At 41.8% G+C, this 25,447-nt stretch overlaps 1 protein-coding gene across 2 annotated transcripts in view; it reads left to right on the plus strand.

The window, feature by feature from the left end:
• Positions 1-25,447, plus strand: part of LOC149462779 (CREB-regulated transcription coactivator 3-like) — a 191,787-nt gene that overhangs the window by 20,106 nt on the left and 146,234 nt on the right. For both annotated transcript variants that reach the window (XM_089676403.1, XM_089676404.1), the window contains exon 2: positions 21,971-22,081. In XM_089676403.1, coding sequence (XP_089532529.1) covers positions 21,971-22,081 — 111 coding nt within the window. The remainder of the gene's footprint in view (positions 1-21,970; positions 22,082-25,447) is intronic.

Raw genomic sequence — 25,447 nt, forward strand, 5'->3', positions numbered from 1 at the left:
TTTTCCTGCTGCTAAACGCCACTGGTACTGCAAGCTTCTAAAAGTCTGTGTGCATGGTCACATAGGATAACATGGAGGGTTGTTTGAAAAAAAAAAAAAAAAATACCTAACGCCCCTAAAAGTGGCTGCAAAAACGCCTTGTGTGCATGAGGCCTTGAAGGCATGCTCCATCTTCCTGAGCATGTTTTATGTTACACCCATATGTAAGGTATACCATGAAACATGATAGTAGCGCAAACCGAAAAAAAATGTACTTACTGCAACGCATGTAATGTGACAATTAGGGATGCACTGAAATTTCGGTGGCCGAAAACACCCCTTTCAGCCGTTGGCTGAAATGAAAAAACACTGATACAGGTGCTGAAAAACCCCACCCCTCGCCTATGCATGCCTGCTGCTACTGCCACTGGCCGCCGCTCGGTAGTTCAGCCTTACCTGAGAAACCATCGATCTCGGCGCTGGGCATAGAGATGAGTGAAGGAATGATGGCCGCTACTCATCTCTATGCCCTTGGAGGATCGGAGCGATGTCGCTTCCTGTTCCAGCCATTTTTTTGTTTTTTAAAGAACTAGATCAATCCTTTTTTTTTTTTTTTTTTTTTTTTGATCCAATGCTTTACATCGTAGAGGAGAGATGTGGGGTATTTTTAACCCCATATCTCTCTATAAAGAGGACCTGTCACTAATTATTTCTATCACAAGGGATACATGCATTTCCTGTGATAAGAATAAAAGTGATTACATTTTTCTTTAAAGGGACAATGCCAAAAAGAAAACAAAAAAAACAAACCATTAAATAAACAAAAAAATGTAAAGTTCCCCCGTCCTTACATACATGGTGAAGGCATACGTAGGACATGCTCATATATGTAAATGGTGTTCAAACCACACATGTGAGGTATTGCCACAAACATTGGCGCAAAAGCAATAATTCCCGCACTAGACTTCCTCTGTAACTTTACATTGCTAACCTGTACAAATTTTGAAAGCATCACCCATCGAGATTTTTAAGTATCGCAGTTTCACGCCATTCCACGAGCGTACACAATTTTAAAGCGTGACATGTTGGATATCTATTTACTCGCTGTAACATCCGCTTTTATTTTTTTTAAAAAACCGGGGTATATATATATATTTTTTTTAATTGGTGTATTTTTTTCGGAAAAATATATATTCATTTTTAAAACTGTGCATTTTGGTTTTTGGCCAAGTGTATTTTGAATTTTCGTTTACGGCACCAGAATTTTCATTTCGGTGCACCACTAGTGACAATGAACTCAATACATCCTCACTGTATCTTACTGTAGTTAAATCAGTGTAATTATACCAACAGATACTTACTGAATGAATTATCAAGCTGAAAAATAGTGTGTCAAAAAAACGTATAATGCATGATATACATCAATGAATGTAGTGAGTCATGGAAACAAGTCCACATATAAACACCTAGTGAACTAGGAGCAATGATGAAATATTGTCCTGCATTCTGTGATCTTTTAAAGTGTCATCATAGGAGAGGATCCCACCACCATTCACTCTCTGCTCTCACCTGGATCTGTGGCCCTTTTTGGTAATAATAGGTCAATCAGTCTTTTTCCTTTCACCAAAGGGTATAAAACCAACAGTTTCCAGCAGCCACTCGATGAGCAAACGCCTCAGGATTATTCCTCCCTCTTCTCCCATATGGTAAAGGGCACAACCAGGCTCATCCACTCGAGGCAAAGAGAAAACTCCACATAGTGTGATGTAGTCACAAAAAGCTACCATTTAATTAAAATTACGAGAAAAACCAATCACAAGTAAAGTGCACCAAGGAAGCAGTGTGCAACTTCAAACGCTTAATTGAAATCAATCCCAGATCACTTAAAAAATGTCGGACTCCCACCTCCATACGCCAGCTAAGCAGCCAGGCTTCCGAAGAGTCGTCCTGATAATGTCACTATGCTTTGCCTTGATGATCTGCCCTTTACCATATGGGAGAAGCTGGAGGATTCATCCTGAGGTGTTTGCTCATCAAGTGACTGGTGGAACCTTTTTACTCTTTGGTGAAAGGGAAAGGCACTGATTGACCTATTATTACCAAATAGGTCCACAGGTCCAGGGGTGAGCGGATAGTGAATGGTGGTGGGACCCTCTCCTAGGATGACACTTTCAAGGATCACTGAATGCAGTACAAGATTTCATCATATCTCCTAGTTCGCTGGGTGTTTTATATATGGATCTAGTTCCATTATATTACTACATGCATTGATGTATATTATGCTTTATAACCCTGGGTTCACACCTATGCAGGTTGTGTTTGAACCTTTTCTGTATTGCGTTTTTGCACTTGCATTTTTGCTGTTTTTGATGCATTTTACATTTTTTTTTTTTTTATTTTTCTAGGCAGATTTAAAATGCCAAAATCATCAAAAACTCAATACATGCTTTTCTGCAGAGTTTCCTTTGAAGTCTATAGAAACAAAAATGCAACTTTTTGCGTTCAAAAAAGCTCCTGACCCTTTCCAAAAAACACATCGGGTGAAAACACACAGGTGTGAACATTTCCCATAGGAAATCATGTTAAATGGACTGTACTGTATTTCTGCAAAACGCTGCAGAAAACGCTTAGGTATGAACCTAGGGTAAGTTGCGTTGTGGTTTTTTTTTTTTTTTTTTTTTTTAACACAATTTTTCACTTTTATTTATTATTCACTTAGTAAGTGTATCTGTTGGTATAGTTACTGGGTTAATTACAGTGAGATTCAGTGAGGTTGAATTGAGTTGTCACATTACATGCATTGCAGTATGTCACTTTTTTTTTGTTGCTTTGTGCTGCACTTTTATATAAAGTGTTACTAAACCCAGGACCCTGCATTCACTATATTTGGTCTGGTACAGTACACCGAACATGCAAATTCAATTATTTTAGTAAATATCTACTAAATAACTTTTCTCATCACCAGTTAGAGCAGTCTTGTGACTTCTATCAGTGTCCAGCGGAGCACTGGTTAAAGCTTGTAGGAGGAGTTTTCATTTTGCTCTGAGGATGCAGGACCCCTGATCTCTGTCTGGACAGTGCTGATTGGCCCTATGCTGATCACGTGCACTTTCCCAGAAAAAAGAAAAAAAGAAAACTCTAGTAATACACACCAAACTGAGCATGTCCTGAGTGACTCAGACTCCACAGGATATGTTTTATCAGGAGTTAAGAAGGGGACACTGGAAAAAGAGGAGGATCAGAGAAGACAGGATCGAACATTCATTTTACACAATGTGGAGGATTAACTATTTAGGTTCCACAGGGAGTAGAACAAGCATGCTTTACTGCATATGCAGATTGATTTTTACTGTTGTGGGTTTAGTAACACTTTAATGGTTTGTTTGGTTTGTGGTTGCATTATCGAATTCCCCCCCTTCCTGAATTGCAGGGTTCCTCTCCCTGCAGTATCCTACTTTTTTTTTTTTCAATGCATGCCTCTGCTCACACAGCCTTGATCATCCATTAGCAGGGATCTGTGAAAAACCTAAATATATACTGTTAGTTTTTTTTTTTTTTACTTAGCCCGATGACTGAATGAATAAAATACCAAGGGCTCTTTCACAGTCGCAGGGGAGTATGATACCCTCTGATGAGTGATCCAAGTGTGGATTGCATTTCAGAAGGCATTTGAGAGAGGCCTTACATGGCCTCCTCTCCACTTAATTAAATCCTATAGTACTGCACTACCATACCACAATTGTGTGCAGGCAGTGACTATGAAAGGCTGCGGACAGTGGGGCTGGATAATCAACCTGTCACACTTCTATGTCAGGAGGGACGCACAACAGCTAGATGGCCCGTGTACAAAGGGGCCTTATGTTCACATCTAAAGGTGTATTTATTAAAGTGGTGGTACATAAAAATAAATTTCCTCTTCAAGGTGATATAATGTCGTATGTACTCTCCAGCGCCTCAGGATATGCACAGCCAAAAGGGAAGCCAAGGGTACCAGGTCAGCGACAACCAAAGGAAATGTTCCAGGGGTGCAGCCCTCCTCAGACGGGGAAATCAGCCACTGGATAGAGAGAAAACATGTGGCGCACACACCTAGTGCATTATCCAAGGTTTATTGTAGGAGTGAAATAATAAAAACATACTCACAGACGAAGCATGTATCTAAAAAGCATAGAAAAATGACAATGGCCACAACGGCAGGCAAGGTGTTCTCACTGTCAGTGCGGTCAAATGGCTGACGCGTTTCGGGGACGAATCCCTTTCCTCAGAGCTGATGACCAACCTCTGATGCTGATGTATGGACAGAAAGAGCCGCGCTGTTGATGCCTCAACGCGTCAGCCATTTGACCGCACTGACAGTGAGAACACCTTGCCTGCCGTTGTGGCCATTGTCATTTTTCTATGCTTTTTAGATACATGCTTCGTCTGTGAGTATGTTTTTATTATTTCATTCCTACAAAAACCTTGGATAATGCACTAGGTGTGTGCGCCACCTGTTTTCTCTCTGATGTTCTAATGTGCTAGTATGCATCATATAGCACATTATGAAAGACTTGCCTGAAAACAAAGCCCTCCAGCAGTGCGCTGTCACCACTGCAGAGGCTCCCATCTTCGCCGGGTTTTCCATCCGACCACTTAAATGGCAGAAGCTGGGATGATGTCACTCCAGAGCATGCGTGCGGGAGGTATGGCTGCTGCACACGGTTCTGAAGGAACGGCACGAGTATGCCGTTCATTCAGAGCGCATGTGCTGGTGATGTCACCGGCTGCCGCTCACTAGAATATCTCCTAAATGGCGCACATATAGGAGATATTCATGTTACCTACAGGTAAGCTTTATTATTAGTATACCTGTGGGCGAAAGTATAAAAAAATGAGTTTACTACCACTGTAAAGCAATGTGTGACGCATACCAAGACATGCATAATGTCTGTAAAGTGGAATTGGCAGCTTAAAATGACAGCAGTGTACCCCCATATATGTACATTTTATGTATTGGTGTTCCATTATTTGCTGCATTTCTTGATTAGTGGATTTTTTCTTCCTGGTGTAATTGGAACGTCCTGGCTCTCCAGGGAATCTGCGGGAGGGGAGGGTTAACTCCTGTTTCTATGGATTGACACTAATTTTGTGTCTGTAACAAATCCCTCGGAGTATAGACGATGGGTGTGGAGCAGTAATTAGATACGTCGCCTTTCAATATTTTAGCTGGCTGATATTGGATGAAGCCTCATAAAATTTCAGTCTTTTTAATTTATGATGGAGAATGCCTTTTTCATGCATTATCACTACTCATTGGTGTGACTACCAAAAATGCAAGTAACTGATAGTAAAGTTTATCTGTAGAGTTGTACTATTGTGCCTACTACATTTATAATAATGTGGTGATTTAGCTGTTCTGTCTAGGAGAATCTGTTAGTGTCTGGTTAATGTATATGTGAACCCCACCTTGTAAAATGGCCCATTCAGTTTAAAATAGAATTGCAAGGCAAAGTGTGTATGTATTATTATTATACAGGATTTATATAGCGCCAACAGTTTGCACAGCGCTTTACAATATAAGGGAGACAGTACAATTACAATACATTTCAGTACAGAAGAAATAGGAGGGCCCTGCTCGTGGAGCTTGCAGCCTAAAGGAAGGGGGAGGTGGTACAAAAGGTGATAGCTGCGGGGGATGATCTGATGGAGGTGGCTCAAGTACAGTTCTTAGGTGGAGGTGGGGTAGGCTTCCCTGAATAAGTGAGTTTTCAAAGATCGCCTAAAGGCAGACAGGGTGGGGGCTGACCAGACATACTGTGGTAGGGAGTTCCAGAGGATGGGAGAGGCTCTGGAGACAAGCATGGTAGGAAGTGATGAGGGAGCTAGAGAGGAAGATATCTTGGGAGGAGCGGAGTGGGCGATTTGGGCGGTATCTGTGGATGAGGTTGGTGATGTAGCTAGGGGCAGTGTTGTGGATGGCTTTGTAAGCTGTGGTTAGTATTTTGAATGTTCTACATTGGGTTAGTGGAAGCCAGTGGCATTCACAAATGTTTGTAGAAGCAGTCTGCATGCCTAGGTGCTTGATTTTATACACCCGTGGCCATGGAGGTGATTGGAGCACCTGAATCCAATGATTTGGAGGGCAGGCCCAATACTTTGGCAATATAGAGAGGATGTGTGTGACACGCACACGCACACACACACACGGAGTTCTATTAGTGAGGTCATTCATTCTTTGAAAAACAGGTGGCAATTATTGCCCTTATTTAAGGAAGGAAGGCAGCAAATGTTGTACATGCTGGTTACAGTGCATTTCTCTTTGAAATTCTGAGGAAAATGGGTCGTTCCAGACATTGTTCCGAAGAACAGCGTACCTTGATTAAAAAGTTGATTGGAGAGGGGAAAACATATAAAGAAGTGCAGAAAATGATAGGCTGCTCAGCTAAAATGATCGCAGATGTTTTAAAATGGCAACCAAAACCTGGAAGACGTGGAAGAAAGTGAAAAACTACCATTCGAATGGATAGAAGAATAGCCAAAATGGCAAGGACTCGGCCAACAATCAGCTCCAGGAAGATCAAAGAAGGTGTAAAGTTCCCTGTGAGTACTGTTACAATTAGAAGACGCCTATGTGAAGCCAAGCTATCTGCAAGAAGCCCCCGCAAAGTCCCACTGTTGAAAAAAAGACATGTGCTGAAGAGGTTACAATTTGCCAAAGAGCACATTGACTGGCCTAAAGAGAAATGGCGCAACATTTTGTGGACTGATGAAAGGAAGATTGTTCTTTTTGGGTCTAGTGGCCGGAGACAGTTTGTCAGACGACCCCAAACACTGAATTCAAGCCACAGTACACTGTGAAGACAGTGAAGCATGGTGGTGCAAGCATCATTATATGGGGATGTTTCTCATACTACGGTGTTGGGCCTATTTATCGCATACCAGGGATCATGGATCAGTTTGAATACATCAGAATACTTGAAGAGGTCATGCTGCCTTATGCTGAAGAGGAAATGCCCTTGAAATGGGTGTTCCAACAAGACAACGACCCCAAACACACCAGTAAACGTGCAACATCTTGGTTCCAGACCAACAAGATTGACGTTATGGAGTGGCCAGCCCAATCCCCGGATCTTAATCCAATAGAAAACTTGTGGGGTGACATCAAAAATGCAGTTTCTGAGGCAAAACCAAGAAATAGAGAAGAACTGTGGAATGTAGTCCAATCATCCTGGGCTGGAATACCTGATCACAGGTGCCAGAAGTTGGTTGACTCCATGCAACACAGATGTACAGCAGTTCTCAGAAACAGTGCGACTACAACGAAATATTCATTAAGTGATTCAAAGGAAAGCAAAATCTTCAAACATTTTTCAGTTTATATAGTGAATGTTTGAGTTTGTAAAGAAGAATACAAACACTGCTATTTTTTTGAACAGTCTAATATTCACTTTTCTTCATTTTTTTTTTAGAGGAACAACACAAATCTGATCTATTTTTCTTCATGATTTGATTTGGAATAGAATGTGTAGTGTTCCCAATGCATTTGTGTGTATGGAAATAAAAGCTATTAGAAGGATTTTGAGCTTTATTCACTTTTTTCAACACACTGCTATTATTTTGAACATTAACTCTGTATATGTATATATACATACACACACGGCTTAGAGAGATGGAGACTCTAGGGGGGCATGTCAGCAAGAGGCAAGGGCACTGACCTTCCCAGTGAATGGCTGTGCAGGGGGGTTGTCATCGCAAGTCTTCGCTAGGGATGCACAGAAATTCTGGTGGCTGAAACATGTCGCCTGCTAACACCCCTTTCGGCTGAAAGGGGAAAAAAAAAAAAAATACAGGTGCCGAGAAAACCCCGCCCCTCATTTTATGTAATGCTTTACATTGCAGAGGAGAGATGTGAGGTCTTATTGACCCCATATATCTCCATAAAGAGGACCTGTCACTAATTATTTCTATCACAGGGGATGCATGCATTTCTTGTGATAAGAATAAAAGTGATTAAATTTTTTTTAAAAGTAACAGTGCAAAAAAAAAAAAAATTAAATTACATTTTTTTTTTTAAAGTTTAAAGTACCCCCCATCCCCCGTTCTCGCACATAGTGGTGAATGCATACGTAGGCCATGCCCACATATGTAAATGGTGTTCAAACCACAGGAACGTCAGAGCAAGAGCAATAATTCTCGCACTAGACCTCCTCTATAACTTACACTGCTAACCTGTAGAACTTTTTAAAGCATCACCCATGGAGATTTTTAAGTACCGCAGTTTCACACCATTCCGCAATTTTAAAGCGTGACATGTTGGGTATCTATTTACTCACTGTAGCATCCTTTTACATATTTTACAAAACAATTGGGGTATATATTGTTTTTAATCAAAGTGCATTTTTTTCCCCAAAAAATATATATTCATTTTTAAAAATTGCGCATTTTGGTTTTCGGCCAAGTGCATTTTGAATTTTTGGTTTCGGCACCCGAATTTTAATTTCGGTGCACCACTAATCTTTGCCATTGGAGAACAGACAGGCAGGCAGGCTGTGCTCCCAGTACATCCAGAAAACTGGCCACTCTGAGATGGATGTGCTTCTATGCCTAGCATGGTCCGTTTGAAATGGGAAAGAAGGGGGACTAGGTATTTCACACAAAGGATGCATCTGGTAAATGTGTGCAAAACTGCCCACTTTTGAAATGCTAAAATCGTGTGTTGCATATGCAATGACATTCATTGTTAATACACCCAAAACACAGCAAGCGGATGTGCGTTTTGCCACATGGTAAAATGCACTGTAAAAAAAAAAAACCCACAAAGAGTTACATGAGCTGCCTTGCTGCGTTTGTTGCGTGTAGGTTAGCTCATTGAAATGAACATGAACTGCATGTCTGCTTTTGTCCTTTTTTTTTGGGTGTATTTTTTTAATGTCTAGTGTAGTGCATTGAAATTATTGTCTTGGGCATCACAACTTCTGTCAATGCAGAGAAAACACACGCCTCATTTTTCAACCCCACTGTAGTGCACCCCATAAATCCGTATAGATCAGAGCAGCATCATTAAATCACATTTTGCTTTACAAAGCACACATTTAATAGGAAGGTGAGAAGGGGTCAAAGGCTAGGCTGCTATGTGGGAACACAAGCAAAATCGAACGCATTCATGCAGTGCACAAAGAACATGTGTCCTTTTTTTTACTTGCGCATGCATTCATTCTTAATAGCATCCCAATGCATCTTGCTAGTGCGTTCATGAAATTGTGTGCCAGAACATATGGTAACAAAGTTGCATTTTTAAAAAAAGGTTTTTGCCCTTTGATGTACTTTTTCGTGCAGAGGGCAGCCCTTTGAAACACAAAGCACCTGCTTAGGTTTGAATGGAACCGAAGTCCCCATTCACTCCTCTGGGTTTTTAGTGCACACTTCAGAACACCAGTCGATGAAGGATTCGTAGGAACATGTTACCCAATGAGGCCATACACATTTAAGCTCTGTGTTGCACTTCTTTTTGGAGTGGAACTTCACCCTCTCAGTCAACACTGACTATTTTTAATCCTTGTGCTGCATTAGTAAATAGATGTATATCATACTTAAAGCGGAGTTTCACCCAAAAGGATAAGTTCCGCTTTAAAGATTGGTCCCCGCCCCCCATTAAGGATTGGCACCTTTGGGAGAGGGGGGAACGGGTACCCGAATTTGACAGATACCCGCTCCCACTTCCGTTTCGATCGCCTAGGCGATCAGAAGCGGAAGTTGTCCTACCCTCCCTCCCCGAAGTCTTGTGGGACACGTGACCCAGAAGATGACGGGGCCATTCAGGAAGCGCAGCGCTACTCGTGCATGCTCAGTGGGCACCTGGCTATGAAGCCGCAAGCTGTCACAGCCAAGTGCCCACGCTGAAGATGCCGGCCTCCTGGAATGCAGGACGGCTGGTGAACCGGGTTGTGGTGGGGGCAACGCGGGACCAAGGGACAGGTGAGTGTCTGTTTTTTAGACTTTTACATTTTTTGTAGCTGCTGACTTTTTATGTTTTACAGAGTGAGTGGAACTCTGCTTTAATTTAAACTTTTTTTTTTTATTTCTTTTTTTTTTAATGCTTCTTCATGCATTACTGGTCCCAAGAAGTAGATCCTTTTAATGTCAACAGCAGTGATTTCACTTCAAGAAATCAGTCCTCATTGGCTACACCAAAAACAAATTGCAAGGCTTATTGAAAACCTGTGTTAACTCACTATAACAGACATTGAGAATTACACGAAAAATTTGCAAATGGACACAGATTGTTATGAGAGGAAATAAGAAATTTTATGAGAAGATTAAGGAGCAATCAGGCACTCTACTTTTCACAGAATAAAACGCTAAATCCCAGTGGCTAAATCCAGCACGACACAGTCCTTGTACTGATGGAGAACATAAGCATTTTATTCCCATTTCACAAACCTTTGATTGGTAATGTAGGCCAGACCACACCATGTATAATATGTATTAGGTCTTGTGTTACCATGCATTGAGCACATGAGTCCATCTGAATGTGGCTTTGTTTCCCATTCGTGTAGGGTGCTCCTAGCTCATCATGTAGACCTGGGGTCTCCAAACTTTGTAAACAAAGGGTCAGTTTATTGTACTTCAGACTTTAGGGGGGCTGGACTGTGCCCAGTGGTAGGAAACCATGCCTCATCTATGGTATTAAGGGGAGAAATGGTGCCCCATTGTTGGTGTCAGTAGGGGGATTGTGCTCATTGTTGGTGTCAGGAATTGTGCCCCATCATTGGTGTCAGTGAGGTGAAATACTAATCGTTGGTGCCAGTAGGGAGGAATAATGTCACATCGTTGGTGCCAGTGGGGAGGAATAGTGCCCCATCATTTGTGTCAGTGGGGAGGAATAGTGCCCATCATTGGTGTCAGTGGGGAGGAATAGTGCCCCATCATTGGTGTCAGTGGGGAGGAATAGTGGCCCATCGTTGGTTTCAGTGGGGGAGGAGAGAATAGTGCCCCATCGTTGGTTTCAGTGGGGGAGGGGGGAATAGTGCCCCATCGTTGGTTTCAGTGGGGGAGGGGGGAATAGTGCCCCATTGTTGGTTTCAGTGTGGGGGCGGGAATAGTGCCCCACTGTTGGTGTCAGTGGGGGAGGAATAGTGCCCCACTGTTGGTGTCAGTGGGGGAGGAATAGTGCCCCACTGTTGGTGTCAGTGGGGGAGGAATAGTGCCCCACTGTTGGTGTCAGTGGGGGAGGAATAGTGCCCCACTGTTGGTGTCAGTGGGGGAGGAATAGTGCCCCACTGTTGGTGTCAGTGGGGGAGGAATAGTGCCCCACTATTGGTGTCAGTGGGGGGGGGGGGGATAGTGCCCCATTGTTGTCCCTTCTAGGGCCAGGACCTGCGTGGAGCCACCCAGTGATGTCATCAAGTGACCCTGGCCCTTAGTTATTTAAGCGCTGCCAAATGGCAGGAGCCTTCGTTGGGACTGGAGGTTTTTTTTTTTTCTTTCTTTGTGTCGGGTCGGCAATGGCAGCAGGTGGCGTGATTGATGATGGATCTACATTGGGGACATTTTTTTTTTCCCCCCTTTTTTATTTTGTACATTTTATAATAATGGTCTTTTCATAAACTTGTGTTGTGTTTTTATTTACTTTTTACACTTTTGTGGTGAATGAGTAGGGGGCTGTCATCTGGGGGCTTCCAGATTCCCATAATCTGGAACCCCCGGCTGCAGACCCCACAATTAGCAGCCAGGGTTGTGGGGAAATTGTGTGTGTGTGTGTGTTAAATATATAGTGAGCGCAAATAAACAAGCAGCTAGTACAAAGTGGCAAACCCTCCTATTCCACTGAAAACATAAGTGTATATACAGAGGTGCAGCGCTAATATTGATCTATGTGAACTAATATCCAATATCATAAATAAAAAGTCTAAAAGAAAGAGTGCTGATGCCACGGCGACGAGTCCATGCGATGGTCTGGCAGCCATCTTTGTGAGTGTTTGTTTTGTTGTTTTATGCTCCATGTGGATCCTTTTGCAATTTAAAAAATAAAAAAAAATTACACTATATGCCGTTGTCTCTGGGCTCTTGTATGTGAGCTCCTTTTAGGATTTGCCACATTTAGATCGATCGGCAACCAGTGTAGGGGAGGTCCATTTCCAGGAATGCTCATATAGGGCATTTATCTATTTCCTGCAGTGGAAAGGATACATCTCTTGGAGGGATTTCCATACAGAGCCTGTTTTATTTCTTGCTTCTGGAGAGTGCATAGTGGTGGAGGATTGTCACAGGTGTACCCTTCACCGATGCCACTGTTATTTTTATATATATATACAGTGTGGATCGAAAGTTTGGGCACCCCAGCGAAAAATCTCCAAAAGGCATCAAATTACAGATTACACATTCTTATAATATGTCAACAAAAGTTAGATTTTATTTCCATCATTTACACTTTCAAAATAACAAAACAGAAAAATGGCATCTGCAAAAGTTTGGGCACCCTGCAGAATTTATAGCATGCACTGCCCCCTTTGCAAAGCTGAGACCTGCCAGTGTCATGGATTGTTCTCAATCATCGTCTGGGAAGACCAGGTGATGTCAATCTCAAAGGTTTTAAATGCCCAGACTCATCTGACCTTGCCCCAACAATCAGCACCATGGGTTCTTCTAAGCAGTTGTCTAGAAAACTGAAAATAGTTGACGCTCACAAAGCTGGAGAAGGCTATAAGAAGATAGCAAAGCGTTTTCAGATGTCAATATCCTCTGTTCGGAATGTAATTAAGAAATGGCAGTCATCAGGAACAGTGGAAGTTAAAGCAAGATCTGGAAGACCAAGAAAAATATCCGACAGAACAGCTCGCAGGATTGTGAGAAAAACAATTCAAAACCCACGTTTGACTGCACAATCCCTCCAGAAAGATCTGGCAGACACTGGAGTTGTGGTACACTATTCCACTATAAAGAGATACTTGTACAAATATGGTCTTCATGGAAGAGTCATCAGAAAAAAACCTCTTCTACGTTCTCACCACAAAAATCATCGTTTGAGCTTTGCAAAGGAACATATAGACAAGCCTGATGCATTTTGGAAACAAGTTCTGTGGACCGATGAGGTTAAAATTGAACTTTTTGGCCGGAATGAGCAAAGGTACGTTTGGAGAAGAAGGGGCACAGAATTTAATGAAAAGAACCTCTGTCCAACTGTTAAGCATGGGGTTGGATCAATCATGCTTTGGGGTTGTGTTGCAGCCAGTGGCACAGGGAACATCTCACGAGTAGAAGGAAAAATGGATTGAATAAAATTTCAGCAAATTTTGGATGGCAACTTGATGCCATCTGTGAAAAAGCTGAAGTTAAAGAGAGGATGGCTTCTACAAATGGATAATGATCCTAAACACACCTCGAAATCGACGGGGGATTACATCAAGAGGCGTAAACTGAAGGTTTTGCCATGGCTTTCACAATCTCCTGACCTCAACATAATTGAAAATCTATGGATAGACCTTAAAAGAGCAGTTTGTGACAGACAGCCCAAAAATCTCAAAGAACTGGAAGACTTTTGTAAGGAAGAATGGGCAAAGATACCTCAAACAAGAATTGAAAGACTCTTGGCTGGCTACAAAAAGCGTTTACAAGCTGTGATACTTGCCAAAGAGGGCAGTGCATGCTATAAATTCTGCAGGGTGCCCAAACTTTTGCAGACGCCATTTTTTTGTTTTCTGTTATTTTGAAAGTGTAAATGATGGAAATAAAATCTAACTTTTGTTGACATATTATAAGAATGTCTAGGTAGGTGAGGACGCCGGCGGCCCCGCTCCTTAACACTGAAGCTACTAAACATAGCTTAGGCACTAGGCTAAACACTGCTATACGCCAGGAAAACCCCCCTGAAACATTAGCGTTCTTTTAGTCCAGAGTGTCTAAAGCAGTTTTAAGCTTAGTTCCCAGCACAGCTAGAAAACTGACCACGGTATGTTCTGCTTAGTATGGTCAGTTTTTAATAAGAAAGCTGAAGGACTGGCAGGAACACCAGGGATTTTACACAAAGGAAGCAATACAAAGAGAACAGGAGACTTTTTCACACAAGAACATGGTACAGCAGGTACATATCAGGAATATGAAATGTTGGGTTTACATGTTTGATCACTCATTTCTCGGTTTGTTGGTCACCGCTCTCTGTCCTGCTCATCCAGCGCTCACTGGAGAGAGTGGGTGCGAGGAGGCTGCGAGCAGACACAGCTGGCTGTAGCTCTCGGTGGCGGGCTAAGATGTGGAGCTAGGTGTCAATCAGGCAAATGGGTGGATCCCAACAATGGTTGAATCCCAATGGTGGAAACCTTCCAGAGCCTGGAGCGGCTCTGTCCGGACTCTTGCCCACTATCGACTGAGTTTCTGGGTTTCAGGAGAAGCAAAGTATACTACTGTGACCCACAAGAGAAATATGGCAAAAAAGCTGTTTTATTTCTTTACACCCAGACAAAATGAGTATTTGGCCCTTGTAGTCTAGGGGACCCCGCTGTGAACCTGCAGTTCAGCTTTAAGCACCATGTGTTCCTTGTACTCTGTGAATGCTTTACTAACCCTCATGTATGTTTAGTGAACACCAGGTAGGTCATGCTGTGTTTATGAGCTGTTTTAAGGTCTGCTAAAAATAGCAAGTATTGGTAAAGCATTTATTATGGTAATCTATTGATCTGGTTTTACAGGCTTTCAAGCTGTATTCATGATCCACTTAATGCACTGTGTGTGCGCAGGGTGGAGGCAACGGCCACAGGTTCATGCCTTTTAAAAACTGAAGGTTAAACCATGACTTTTAATGGATTATTACTTTTAGTTTCCAAAGGTTTTTTTATTGAGTAGTTCTACACAAACACGTAGTACGAATAAACAGTGCACCATCATACATACAAATATAAGACACCGATATCAACAAAGTGTGCCACAAACAAATGACATTTAAAGCAAAACACATATTGCAACCAGACCGAGAGTAAGTGTGTCTCGCCTAACCAATATATAAGGAACAATGCAGAATAGAGGAAAGCAAAGAAAAGAGTGGAAGAGAGGGTCGAGATGAGGGACATTAAAGAGGAGTTCCAGACTTTTTTTTTCTTCTCTCCCCTGAAAGACGATGGTCTCCCTCTTCACAGTCCGTTTTGGCAAAAAAATAAAAAATAAAATACACACACACACACACACACACACATATATATATATACACACATATATATATATACACATATATATATATATATATATACACACATATATATATATATATATATATATATATGTATGTATATGTAGTGTGTTTTTTGTTTTGTTTTTTTTTCTAAATACCTTTTTATTGATCATTTCTGTCTCCACTTCCGGTCCCCGCCGCCTAGGCGATTACATAATCAGGCATTCCCTAGGGCTTCTGGAATATGGGCGTCATCTATCCCAGCAGTCCTAGGGAATGCCTAATACCAAAATCTCACGTTATTATGAGACCGAGAGTGATACAATCGCGGGGATTTCTTCACACTGTGCAGGAGCGAAATGGGGAAGTGCATGCTGGGTAGCCAGCTGCACAATTTCCCGGAAGAATGTCTGAGCGGGCTTCAGGTGCCCACACTTAAGATGACAGCGTTCACAATATGAGGGTGCAGTAAGTAATTTTATTTTTTATAAGGAAAGCAAAGGATTCCAAGTACAGGTGATCTCAACTTGCATTGCCTAAGCTGCCACTCTCACGTGGGTGCCTTTTTAGAAATAAATAATTAAACAGCTGGAACTCCGCTTTAAGGCACAGAGATGTATTGAATCCACGGGTTCCATGTGTTAGCAACTTTTTTTGTATTATTGTGCAGGATACAGGTGAGCTTGTCATTGACCATAATCCAGTTTAGTTTCTTTTTAACATAATCAAGTGGAAGGTTGAATTTTTCCAATGTCTAGCTATAGTAATTATCGCTGCCAGAAACATGTAGGTGATCAATTTATGGGATTTCTTGAGAACATTATCTGGAAAATTTATGAGAGAGCGCCATCTCCGGGGATCTGTGAATTTTTATTTCGATCAGTGAATTTACCATATTAAATTTGCGAATCCAAAATCTAGTTGCAGTCGGACATTGCCACCAGATGTGATACATAGACCCCACCTGGCCACAACACCGGAAACACATTGCAGAAGCAGACGGATGCATCCTCGCAATCCGAGTAGGGACCAGATACCATCTCAACAAAGTTTTTTTTATAGTTTCCTTCAATTAGGGTAGTTCTGATAGAAATTTCTGATAGTGCCAGACCAATATCTTGCCAATTTGATAATTCATAATTGACAGCCAAATCATGTTCCCAATGCCCCATATAGGGAAGTTTACAATTCGGATCAGTGGGGAGAGCATAAACTCTGGATATGCGGCCTCTTGGGAAATTCCTATTCCGGCAAAAAAAGTTCAAAGGAGCAAAGGTGACTCATCCAATAAAGTAAATTTTGAGCGGAAAAATTAGACAATCTGGTTATATCTGAAAATTTCAGTGGTAGGCATATGCAGCTTGTCTTTAAAATATTGTAAAGAATTTATGCAAGCACCGTTAATTTAGTCTTCTATCCACAACAAGCTTTTATTGATCCACCATTGAAAAGGGGCCGGTGTTAATCCAGGCACACATTCAGGGATTATTACTTTTAGCACAGTACCTTAATACTCATGCAGGAAAAACGTATCTGACATGTCTCATTCTAACTAGAGCTTTTAATATGCCTACAGGGTAATACTAAAATAGAAGAGTACAGTGGCCGCCACTGTGTTGTCTTGCAGTGCTTTGGCCCTAGCTTTCAATCCTGTCAGAGTTATTATCTGCATGGGGTTTGCTCACTCCATGTTTGCATGAGATTACTTAAGTGTGTACCTCGTTTACCGGCATGAAGCTTTTGGGTGTCAGTTAATTTCATTGGCCAGAATAAATTTATTTTGGTCATTGAAATAATTCAACTCTCAAGCTCTAAATGTGCCTAGCCTTTAGGCGTGATTACATGAGTTTAAGCGCATTCTGTTTTTTTTTTTTTTCCATCCACAATACCGCTGCTCTTGAATGAGCCAATCACACAAGCAAAAAAATGAAATTTTCTAGGGGCATGCTGAACACCATTGGTATACAGAATGCCTCCAATTAATTTTTTGGTTGTTTCAGATTGAAATGGAAAATTGATTTTTAATAACATTAAATTACAAAATTGGGTGCCATTTTTATATGGAAGGAAGTGGAATTCCTCTTTCATTGTAGGAGTTGTTTTAGTATTTAGTAAATCTGCCATTTTTCTGGTTTAATATGTCATACTTGTAACAAATCCTGGCTATAATTTGCAGCGTGTATTTGGAGGGATCTGATTTTCTGGTACTTTACTGCAAAAAATGAAAATACTGCTCTTATAAAGTACATTAATTTTAAAAAGATTAGACAAGTATACACTCTTTGGCCACTTTATTAGGTACACCGGTTCAATTGTTTGGTAACACAAATTGCTACTCAGCCAATCACATGGCAGCAACTCAATGCATTTAGGCATCGAGACGTGGTAAAGACGACTTTACTGAAGTTCAAACCGAGTATCGGGAAGAAAGTGGACTCAGGAGACTTTGAACATGTCATGGTTGTTGGTGCCAGACTGGCTGGTCTGATTATTTCAAAAACTGCTGATCTACTGAGATTTTCACGCATAACCATCTCTATGGTTTCCAGAGAATGGTCTGAAAAAGAGAAAATATCCAGTTGTGTGGGCAAAAATACCTTGTTGATGTCAAAGGGGAATGGGTGACATTGAGATGGTGGGATCAGAATTTGGCGTAAACAACATGAAAGCATGGATCCATTCTACTTTGTATCAACGTTTCAGACTGCTGGTGGTGGTGAAATGGTGTGGGGGATATTTTCTTGGCACTGAGCAAAAGGTATACTTAAAGTGACTGTAAGTGTATATTATCCAGTACTGTGACCTACAAGGCCTTCATGGTTGGACCCCTTAAAGTGGAATATCACCCCCTGCGATGCTGTATTCCCATCCCCACCTCTTATCTGTGCCGCCATCTTTACTGTTCCCACACATTTGCAGATGTGCCAAAAAGTCTCTGCCAGATCTTTGTGACCTAGCAGAGACCTAGGGCACATCTGCACATACACAGAGCGTTTCTGTGCATACACTATTACTGCTAAACCTCACAGAAGTAAGAATACTCTCCAGTCTCCTAAAAATCCTCTACAAACTTTGTAATCATAAATATCCTCTGCGGGCTCCTCTGATTCTAGGTGCAATTTGTCACTAAAGCCCCTTTTTATCCCTTGTTTCGATCAGATCCCCCTGCCAGTGTTTCAGGCAGACTTGAACCGACATTCAATGTTGATCTATGGACAGGTGGTTGTAAATAGTCATACATCTGAGATTAGTCTATTTAAAAAAAAAAAACAATTTCCCCGATTGTTCCTCATTGAGCTATTGTAGTCTGACAGTGGAGAGACTTCCCTTTCATCAGAATGCACTGATCGGCCTTGCAGGCTGCAGCTCGACTGGAGCAGGGAAAATGTTACTGGGTGGTTATACAGAAGTCAATTGGTCAACCAACGTTTGTACAACTTCCCTGCCCATACATGGATCCAAACTTATCTGATCACTGCTGACTTAAGGCTCACCCACTGACCAATATGAGCACTGATCATGGATCTCTGGATATTTGCATGGATGGATGAGCATAATGTGCCCCCTTCACACAGTACACAGGAACAGAGCTGAGACTATTGATCACAGGCTATGTGCTGGAGCTCCCTCCCATGTCACCATTTTTTCTTTGTGTCAGGAAAACCCGTCAGAAGTGACTCGTACAGATAGCAGAGGAACAAGGCAGCAGACAGAAGTGGCACTTGACACTCTAAATTGAGACAAGTACACAACATAGAGGGATATGACCATATATCTAGTTTTAACTGCTATTTGTGTCCCTACTGGTTAGAGCCGCTCTTACTGGTCCTGAAGAACATTGCCTTCAGTACAGAAAGCGATGGGACATCCCAATTTTCTGCAAAGTCATAGGAACAGGTTTTAGCTTGACATACATTTTAAACGAATGTGAAATGTGTGCAGTTTCTTTGTAAATAGGTTTCAGCAGAGATTGTGCTGAACATTGTTTATACCATAGAGCTGAGCATGTATTTTAGTAGTATGACCTATTTTAACAGAACTTTGGCAGGTAATAAGAAATAACAAATAGGCAATACCCCACACTGATACTTCCATGATTTATTAATATCAGCTAGACCTCCATCTCTCTGTGTACCCGTGCTGGTTGGCTGTGTGCTCATATTAGGTCAGTTCACACAGATATACAGTAATGTGAATAATAATCATTGTCTGTTATAAAGAACGAGATAATTGTTGTGCTAATTATATCTGTGTGAACTGCCCCATTTGGCTTTATTCAGTATGCTTGAAGGTGTTGAATGTCATTTATAGAGGTGATTAAAACCTGTTCTTAATTTGTCGAAAAAACTGTTCTTGTCTGCAGCAACTAAATTCTACTTTCATTTTCCAAAACTTCACATTGAGTGAGTCTTGATGTCTGGAAGAGCAGCCTGTGTTCTCATATAGTCATGGAATAATCTACTCATTCTATAGGATTCTGTTAACCACTTCCACCCCCTTTCACCCCCTTCCTGTCCAGGCCAATTTTCAGCTTTCAGTGCTATCACACTTTGAATGACAATTGCAACACTGTACCCATATGAATTTTTTAGCATTTTTTTTGAGACCGATAAAGCTTTATTTTGGTGGTATTTATTCACCACTGGAATTTTTATTTTTTTTGCTATGTAAATTAAAAAGTCCAAAAATGTTGAAAAAAAAAAAGTGTTTTTCTTATAAAATTTTGCAAATAAATAGTATTTCATCATAAATCTTGGCCAAAATTTATTCCGTTTTTTATATTTTTAGGAAAAAAAAATAACTCAAATTGGTTTATTACCAAAAATTGTAATTTTTAAACATTTTTTTAAAATTTTTAATATTTTTATTTTTTATTTTTTACATACTGTCACCCTAGCAGTACAGTGTCACCATGGTGACACTGTACTACTTGTGGGGGGGGGGGGGGCGATGAAGATTTTTTTTCTTACACTGATTGCTTTTACACGCATAAAGGATGTAAAAGCAATAATTTCTCCTTCTCTCTAGCTGCATTCTTGCAGCCATTGAGAACTACTGAGTGAGCTGTGATTGGTCACAGCTTGTCACATGGTACAAGGCTGTTGTGAATAGCCTTGTACCATGTGACCTCTGTGATCATTCACAGACTTCACACGTAGTAAGCAATGATGTCACAAGTGACATCTTGCTTACTACTCTGCATGTGATCACTGATTAGCCAATCAGTGATCACATGATCGGGACCTCGTACAGAGGTCCCTTCCGACGATCGGTGTTCCACTGTGTCCGGAGGACACAGCAGGCACCGGACCGCGGTGCTGTGCTCCCCCGGGGAGTGAGCACAAGCAGGGTGCAGGGAGGCTGTTTATAAACAGCCACCTGACCCTGCAGTGCCACCGTCCGGCCGTTTATATACAACGGCCGGACGGGAGGTGGTTAAAGAGGAACATTCCCTCATTGCTTTTCATTGTTACCAGTGGGTGTCCTCCAAAAACATACACACACACCCAACAAATCCAACATTGTCCAGTGTAAGCTACTTCCCCATCACAGTATGCCTTGTCCCACTCTGCTCCATTACAGCATCCTGGTCCGGTGCTGCACCATCTTCTCTTCTCATGTTATCAGGGAGCCGGCTGTCTACTCCAAGTTCTTTGAGGTGAACCCCAATGACATGGCAGTGATTGACCTTAATGGAAGCGTGACAACCCAGAATGCTTTGGGAGGGGGCATCATTCTCACCTAGGCAAGAAAGCTGGATGTCGTATGTACTCTCCAGCGCCTCAGGATATGCACAGCCAGAAGGGAAGCCAAGGGTACCAGGACAGCGACAACCAAAGGAAATGCTTCAGGGGTGCAGCCCTCCTCAGACGGGGAAATCAGCCACTGGATAGAGAGAAAACAGCTGGCGCACACACCTAGTGCATTATCCAAGGTTTATTGTAGGAATTAAATCATAAAAACATACTCACAGACGAAGCATGTATCTAAAAAGCATAGAAAAATGACAATGGCCACAACGGCGGGCAAGGTGTTCTCACTGTCAGTGCGGTCAAATGGCTGACGCGTTTCAGGGACGAATCCCTTTCCTCAGAGCTGATGACCAACCTCTGATGCTGATGCACGATGAATGGAAAGTAAAGTAAGAGCCCTGCTGTTGATGCCTGGAAAGAAAGCTGGATGTGCAGGGCTGAGACCCTCAAAAAAAGGAAAATAATGCAAAGTCATTTAAGAGGGTGCAGGTCTACTTTTAAAGAACATTTTTACAGGCTCTGGACAGAAAATTGGCTTCGCTGACAACTGGGAACACCACAAAAATTTGAGCTTGTCCTAATGTCCAGAAAACCCCTTGTGTCATTGTTGCTGTATATAACCCATTTATTTTAGTTCTCTGATGTCTCAGTCCATATTGTGGTGTGCTGTGTAGAGAAAGCCGGAAAGAGAAAGTCTGGACTTGCTCATACAAAGGCTGATAGGCAGGTCCTCTAGCCTAGGCCTTAAAGGTTGGCTCTGGTGGATGACATTTTAGTAGAAAGCTCGGCACTGATCTCATACAATAATTACTGGAAAAGATGACTAAACAAACTGATAAAAGGTCTGATTTCAATGATCAAAGCTTTTACTGTCTTTAGATTTCTCACTGCTGTGCAGAAAATACAGTTTGTTCCAAATTGGAAAGCAGGCATTTTAAAGATGGTAAAATCCATTGTTATAACCGCTAATATTGTGATCCGTTACCTTCGTAGTCCTGTTGTTCTAGTGCTTGTTGTGTACTAAGCAATCTAATTTGTCTGCTCAGCTTTTACTTTTTGTGAATGTCCCTTTTTAACAACCTGCTTTTTGGCTTTTCAGGTTCAGTTTCAGAAGTCTCAACAGTTGCGATTGGCACAATCCCGAGCTCAGTACTATGGTGGCTCTTTGCCAAATGTAAACCAGATTAGCAGCAGCCCGTCTGATTTCCAGGTAAGACATTCTTGTTGTGTCCGGGGGTTTTCTTTCTAAAGTCTGAGCAGCTGAACAGAGTTTCAACTCATGGCTGCCTGCTTCTTTTCCTACTTATCAGCTTATTTCTGTATATGATGCAAGTTAAATTGATATTAAAGGCATTTCTTTAAACAACATCCATGTGTATACTTACCTGCTCTGTGCAATGGTTTTGCACAGAGCTACCCCGATCCCCCTCTTCTCGGGTCACCCACTGGTGCTCCTGGCCTTTCCCTCCTGCTAGTGCCCTCAGAGCAAGCAGCTAGCTATGGGGGCACCCAAGCAGGCTCGCTCCCGAGCTGCTGCTTTGTGTCCATTGACACACAGAGCCACAGCTCGGCCCCACCCCTTTCTCTCCTCATTGGCTCACTGGCTATAATTGACAGGAGCTAGAATCAATGGCTCAACCACTGAGGAGAGAGTGCCTGGAGAGCCGAGGCTCTCGTGCACATTGCTGGATCACGATGGGGCTCAGGTAAGTATTAAGGGGTGCTGAAGGGGCTGCTGCACACAGAAGGTTTTTCACCTTCAGCCACAGAATGAGAGAGAGATAGTTAAAACATTTTTTCTTTCCTTGGTTATTACAAAGCACGGCACTGTTTATCTATTTTTCTTTTTTTCCCCACTGTATTGAAATGTCAAAGTGACAGTTCATTCATTCCTATGCTGTGATGCCAAAACAGACAGTGACTTCAGGTGAGTTGTGGCCAAATTGCAGAAAAATGCTGCATGTCTGCATTTTTTCACAGTGCATTGCTATCTACCTGAAGGCAGCGTTGCAGTGTGAACAAGGCGCACAGAAAACACTAGCAGTTAACCAAGTACAGAAAGTACAATCCATGGTGTAACCATCTTTGGGGGGGGCCTTAAAGTGACACTTAACCACTTTCATACCTGCACTTTTACCCCCTTCCTGCCCAGGCCAATTTTCAGGTTTCAGTGCTCACATTTTGAATGACAATTGCGTGGTCATGCAACACTGTACCCAAACAATATTTTAGCATTTTGTTCACACAACTAGAGCTTTGTTTTGGTGGTATTTAATCACCATTGAGTTTAAATTTTTTGCTAAATTAACAAAAAAGCCGGAAAATAAAGAAAAAAAAAGTTCTTTTTCTTGGTTTCTGTCATAAAAATTTGCAAATAAATAACTGTTCTTCACCAATTTAAGCCAAGATGTATTCTGCTACATTTCTTTGGTGAAAAAAACCCAAATCAGTATTTATTTAGTCTGTAGGAAAGTTATGGAGTTCACAAACTATGGGATATATCTGAAAATTGATCAATCCTGAAGTACTGACGGCCAATCTAATTTCTTAATCCCAAAAATGTCAGAACAGTACAGATAATCCCCCAAATTATACTTTTTTTAAAAAAATTTTTTATTGTATTTTTAATTTATTATTTACTTTTTTTTATTTTCTTTTCATGATACACTATGACCAAAGTAGTATAATGTTACCATAGTAACATTGTACTACTTTGGGGAAGTGATCAGTATTTTTTTTTCTACACAATGATTGCTTATATCAAAGAATTCCTTTGCTATAAGCAAGCATTTAACTGAATGAAATCCATTCATTCAGGTTTTTTTGTTGTGATTAGCTCTGATTAATTGGCCACGGCTAATCACATGACACAGATGGGCTGTGATTGGCCCAGTCTGTGCATGTGATCACTGTGACCGATCACAGCTAGTGTCACAATTGTATACAATGGATGGCATGAAAGGAAGCCATCCATTGTTTACCGTTGTCATGTGACCTGCTGTGATTTGTCACAGCAGGTCACGTGGTACTGGCAAGGGGCCGGTATACAGATCTGTCATCGGCTGTGTCCCTGCGGGCACGCTCAAGGCTCTATTCGTGTAGGACATCATATGACGTCCACCCGGATCGACAAGAGTCCTGCCCGGCCATCATTTTCCTATTGGCTGGGCAGGAAGTGGTTAAAAAAGCAAAAAAACATTGGCTAGGCAGGAAGTGGTTAAAAAAAAAACTTAAAATGGCTCCCTGTAACAGAGATATTAAACCTAACCTGTCCCACTGCCTGCTCTGCCAGACTTTGTTCTCTTTAGCATCTAAGGTGAAGAAGTCCTCTTCTTCCAAACACATTGAGTTCCCTAGCCAAGTTCTGCATTTACTGCTACCAGCCCCTACTTCACTCCTGGACTGTGATGGACTGTCAAGAATGGAGTGCTGGAGCAGGGTAAATCTAGAGGCAAGTCCACCATAGTGTGCAAATATGTTGTGCATAATTGTACATTATGTCCAGAGCCCCTGCCCTTCCCTGTATCTGGCAGTTGATTCTATCATTAAAGGAGTATAGCCAGAGCTTGTTTTGCTCTACTTCTTCTGTGAAACACAGGAGTGCAGTTTGTTCTTTATAGTCGGGATCCACTCAGATGCCTGGACTGGCAGCTGGCTCAGCCTCTCAGATTGCCACCTGAGCCAGCTGCTCCTGCCCCCTACACAGCTCGGCTTGCTGCTCAGTGAAGACTAAGAACTGAGGGGTCATTGGTCTTTGATCACTCAGTTCTCAGTCTTAGAAGTAACAGGGGACAGATTCAGCATCGGATCGATATTGCATCCACCTAGGCAAGTATGATTACAGAAAAGAAAAAAAAAAGGCTTCTTTTTAACCATTTTCCTGCTCAGGCCAATTTTCAGCTTTCAGTGCTGTCACACTCTGACAATTGCGTGGTCATGCAACACAATACCCATATGACATTTTTATAATTTTTTTGAGACAGATAGAGCTTTCTTTTGATGGTATTTAATCACCTCTGGGTTTTTTATTTTTTGCTAAACAAACCAAAAACAACTGAAAATTTTGAAAAAAATAAAAGTTTTTTTCTTGGTTTCTATTATAAAATTTTGTAAATAAGTAGTTTTTCTCATTAACTTATGTGTGCTAATGAGTCTGCGGTGATGGTCACTGATAGGCTGCACTGATGGGGAGGCACTGTCAGGTGGCATTGATGAGCATTTTGACAGGCATTACTGGTGGGCGTTGACACATCACTGATGGGCACTGAAAGGCAGTACTCATATATGGCGCTGTTAAGCTGCACTGACGGGCACTGTTAAGCGGCCCTGACAGGCAGCACTCCTGGGCGGCACTGACGGGCAGCTTAGATGGGCACTGGTAGGCACTGACAGGCAGCATTGATGGGCACTGACAGGTGGCATTGATGGGCACTGGTAGGCACTGACAGGTGGCATTGATGGGCACTGACAGGGGGCACTGATGGGGCTACACTGATCATCTGGGCACTGGTGATCAGTGTAGATGTCCCCTCTGAAGAATGCCGATTGCTGGTACTCCTCTCATTACGAACTGTCA

The sequence above is a fragment of the Staurois parvus genome, unplaced genomic scaffold (assembly GCF_062004578.1).
Source record: "Staurois parvus isolate SC_StPar_1 unplaced genomic scaffold, SC_StPar_1.0 ptg000168l, whole genome shotgun sequence".
In the NCBI taxonomy this organism is placed as follows: domain Eukaryota; kingdom Metazoa; phylum Chordata; class Amphibia; order Anura; family Ranidae; genus Staurois; species Staurois parvus.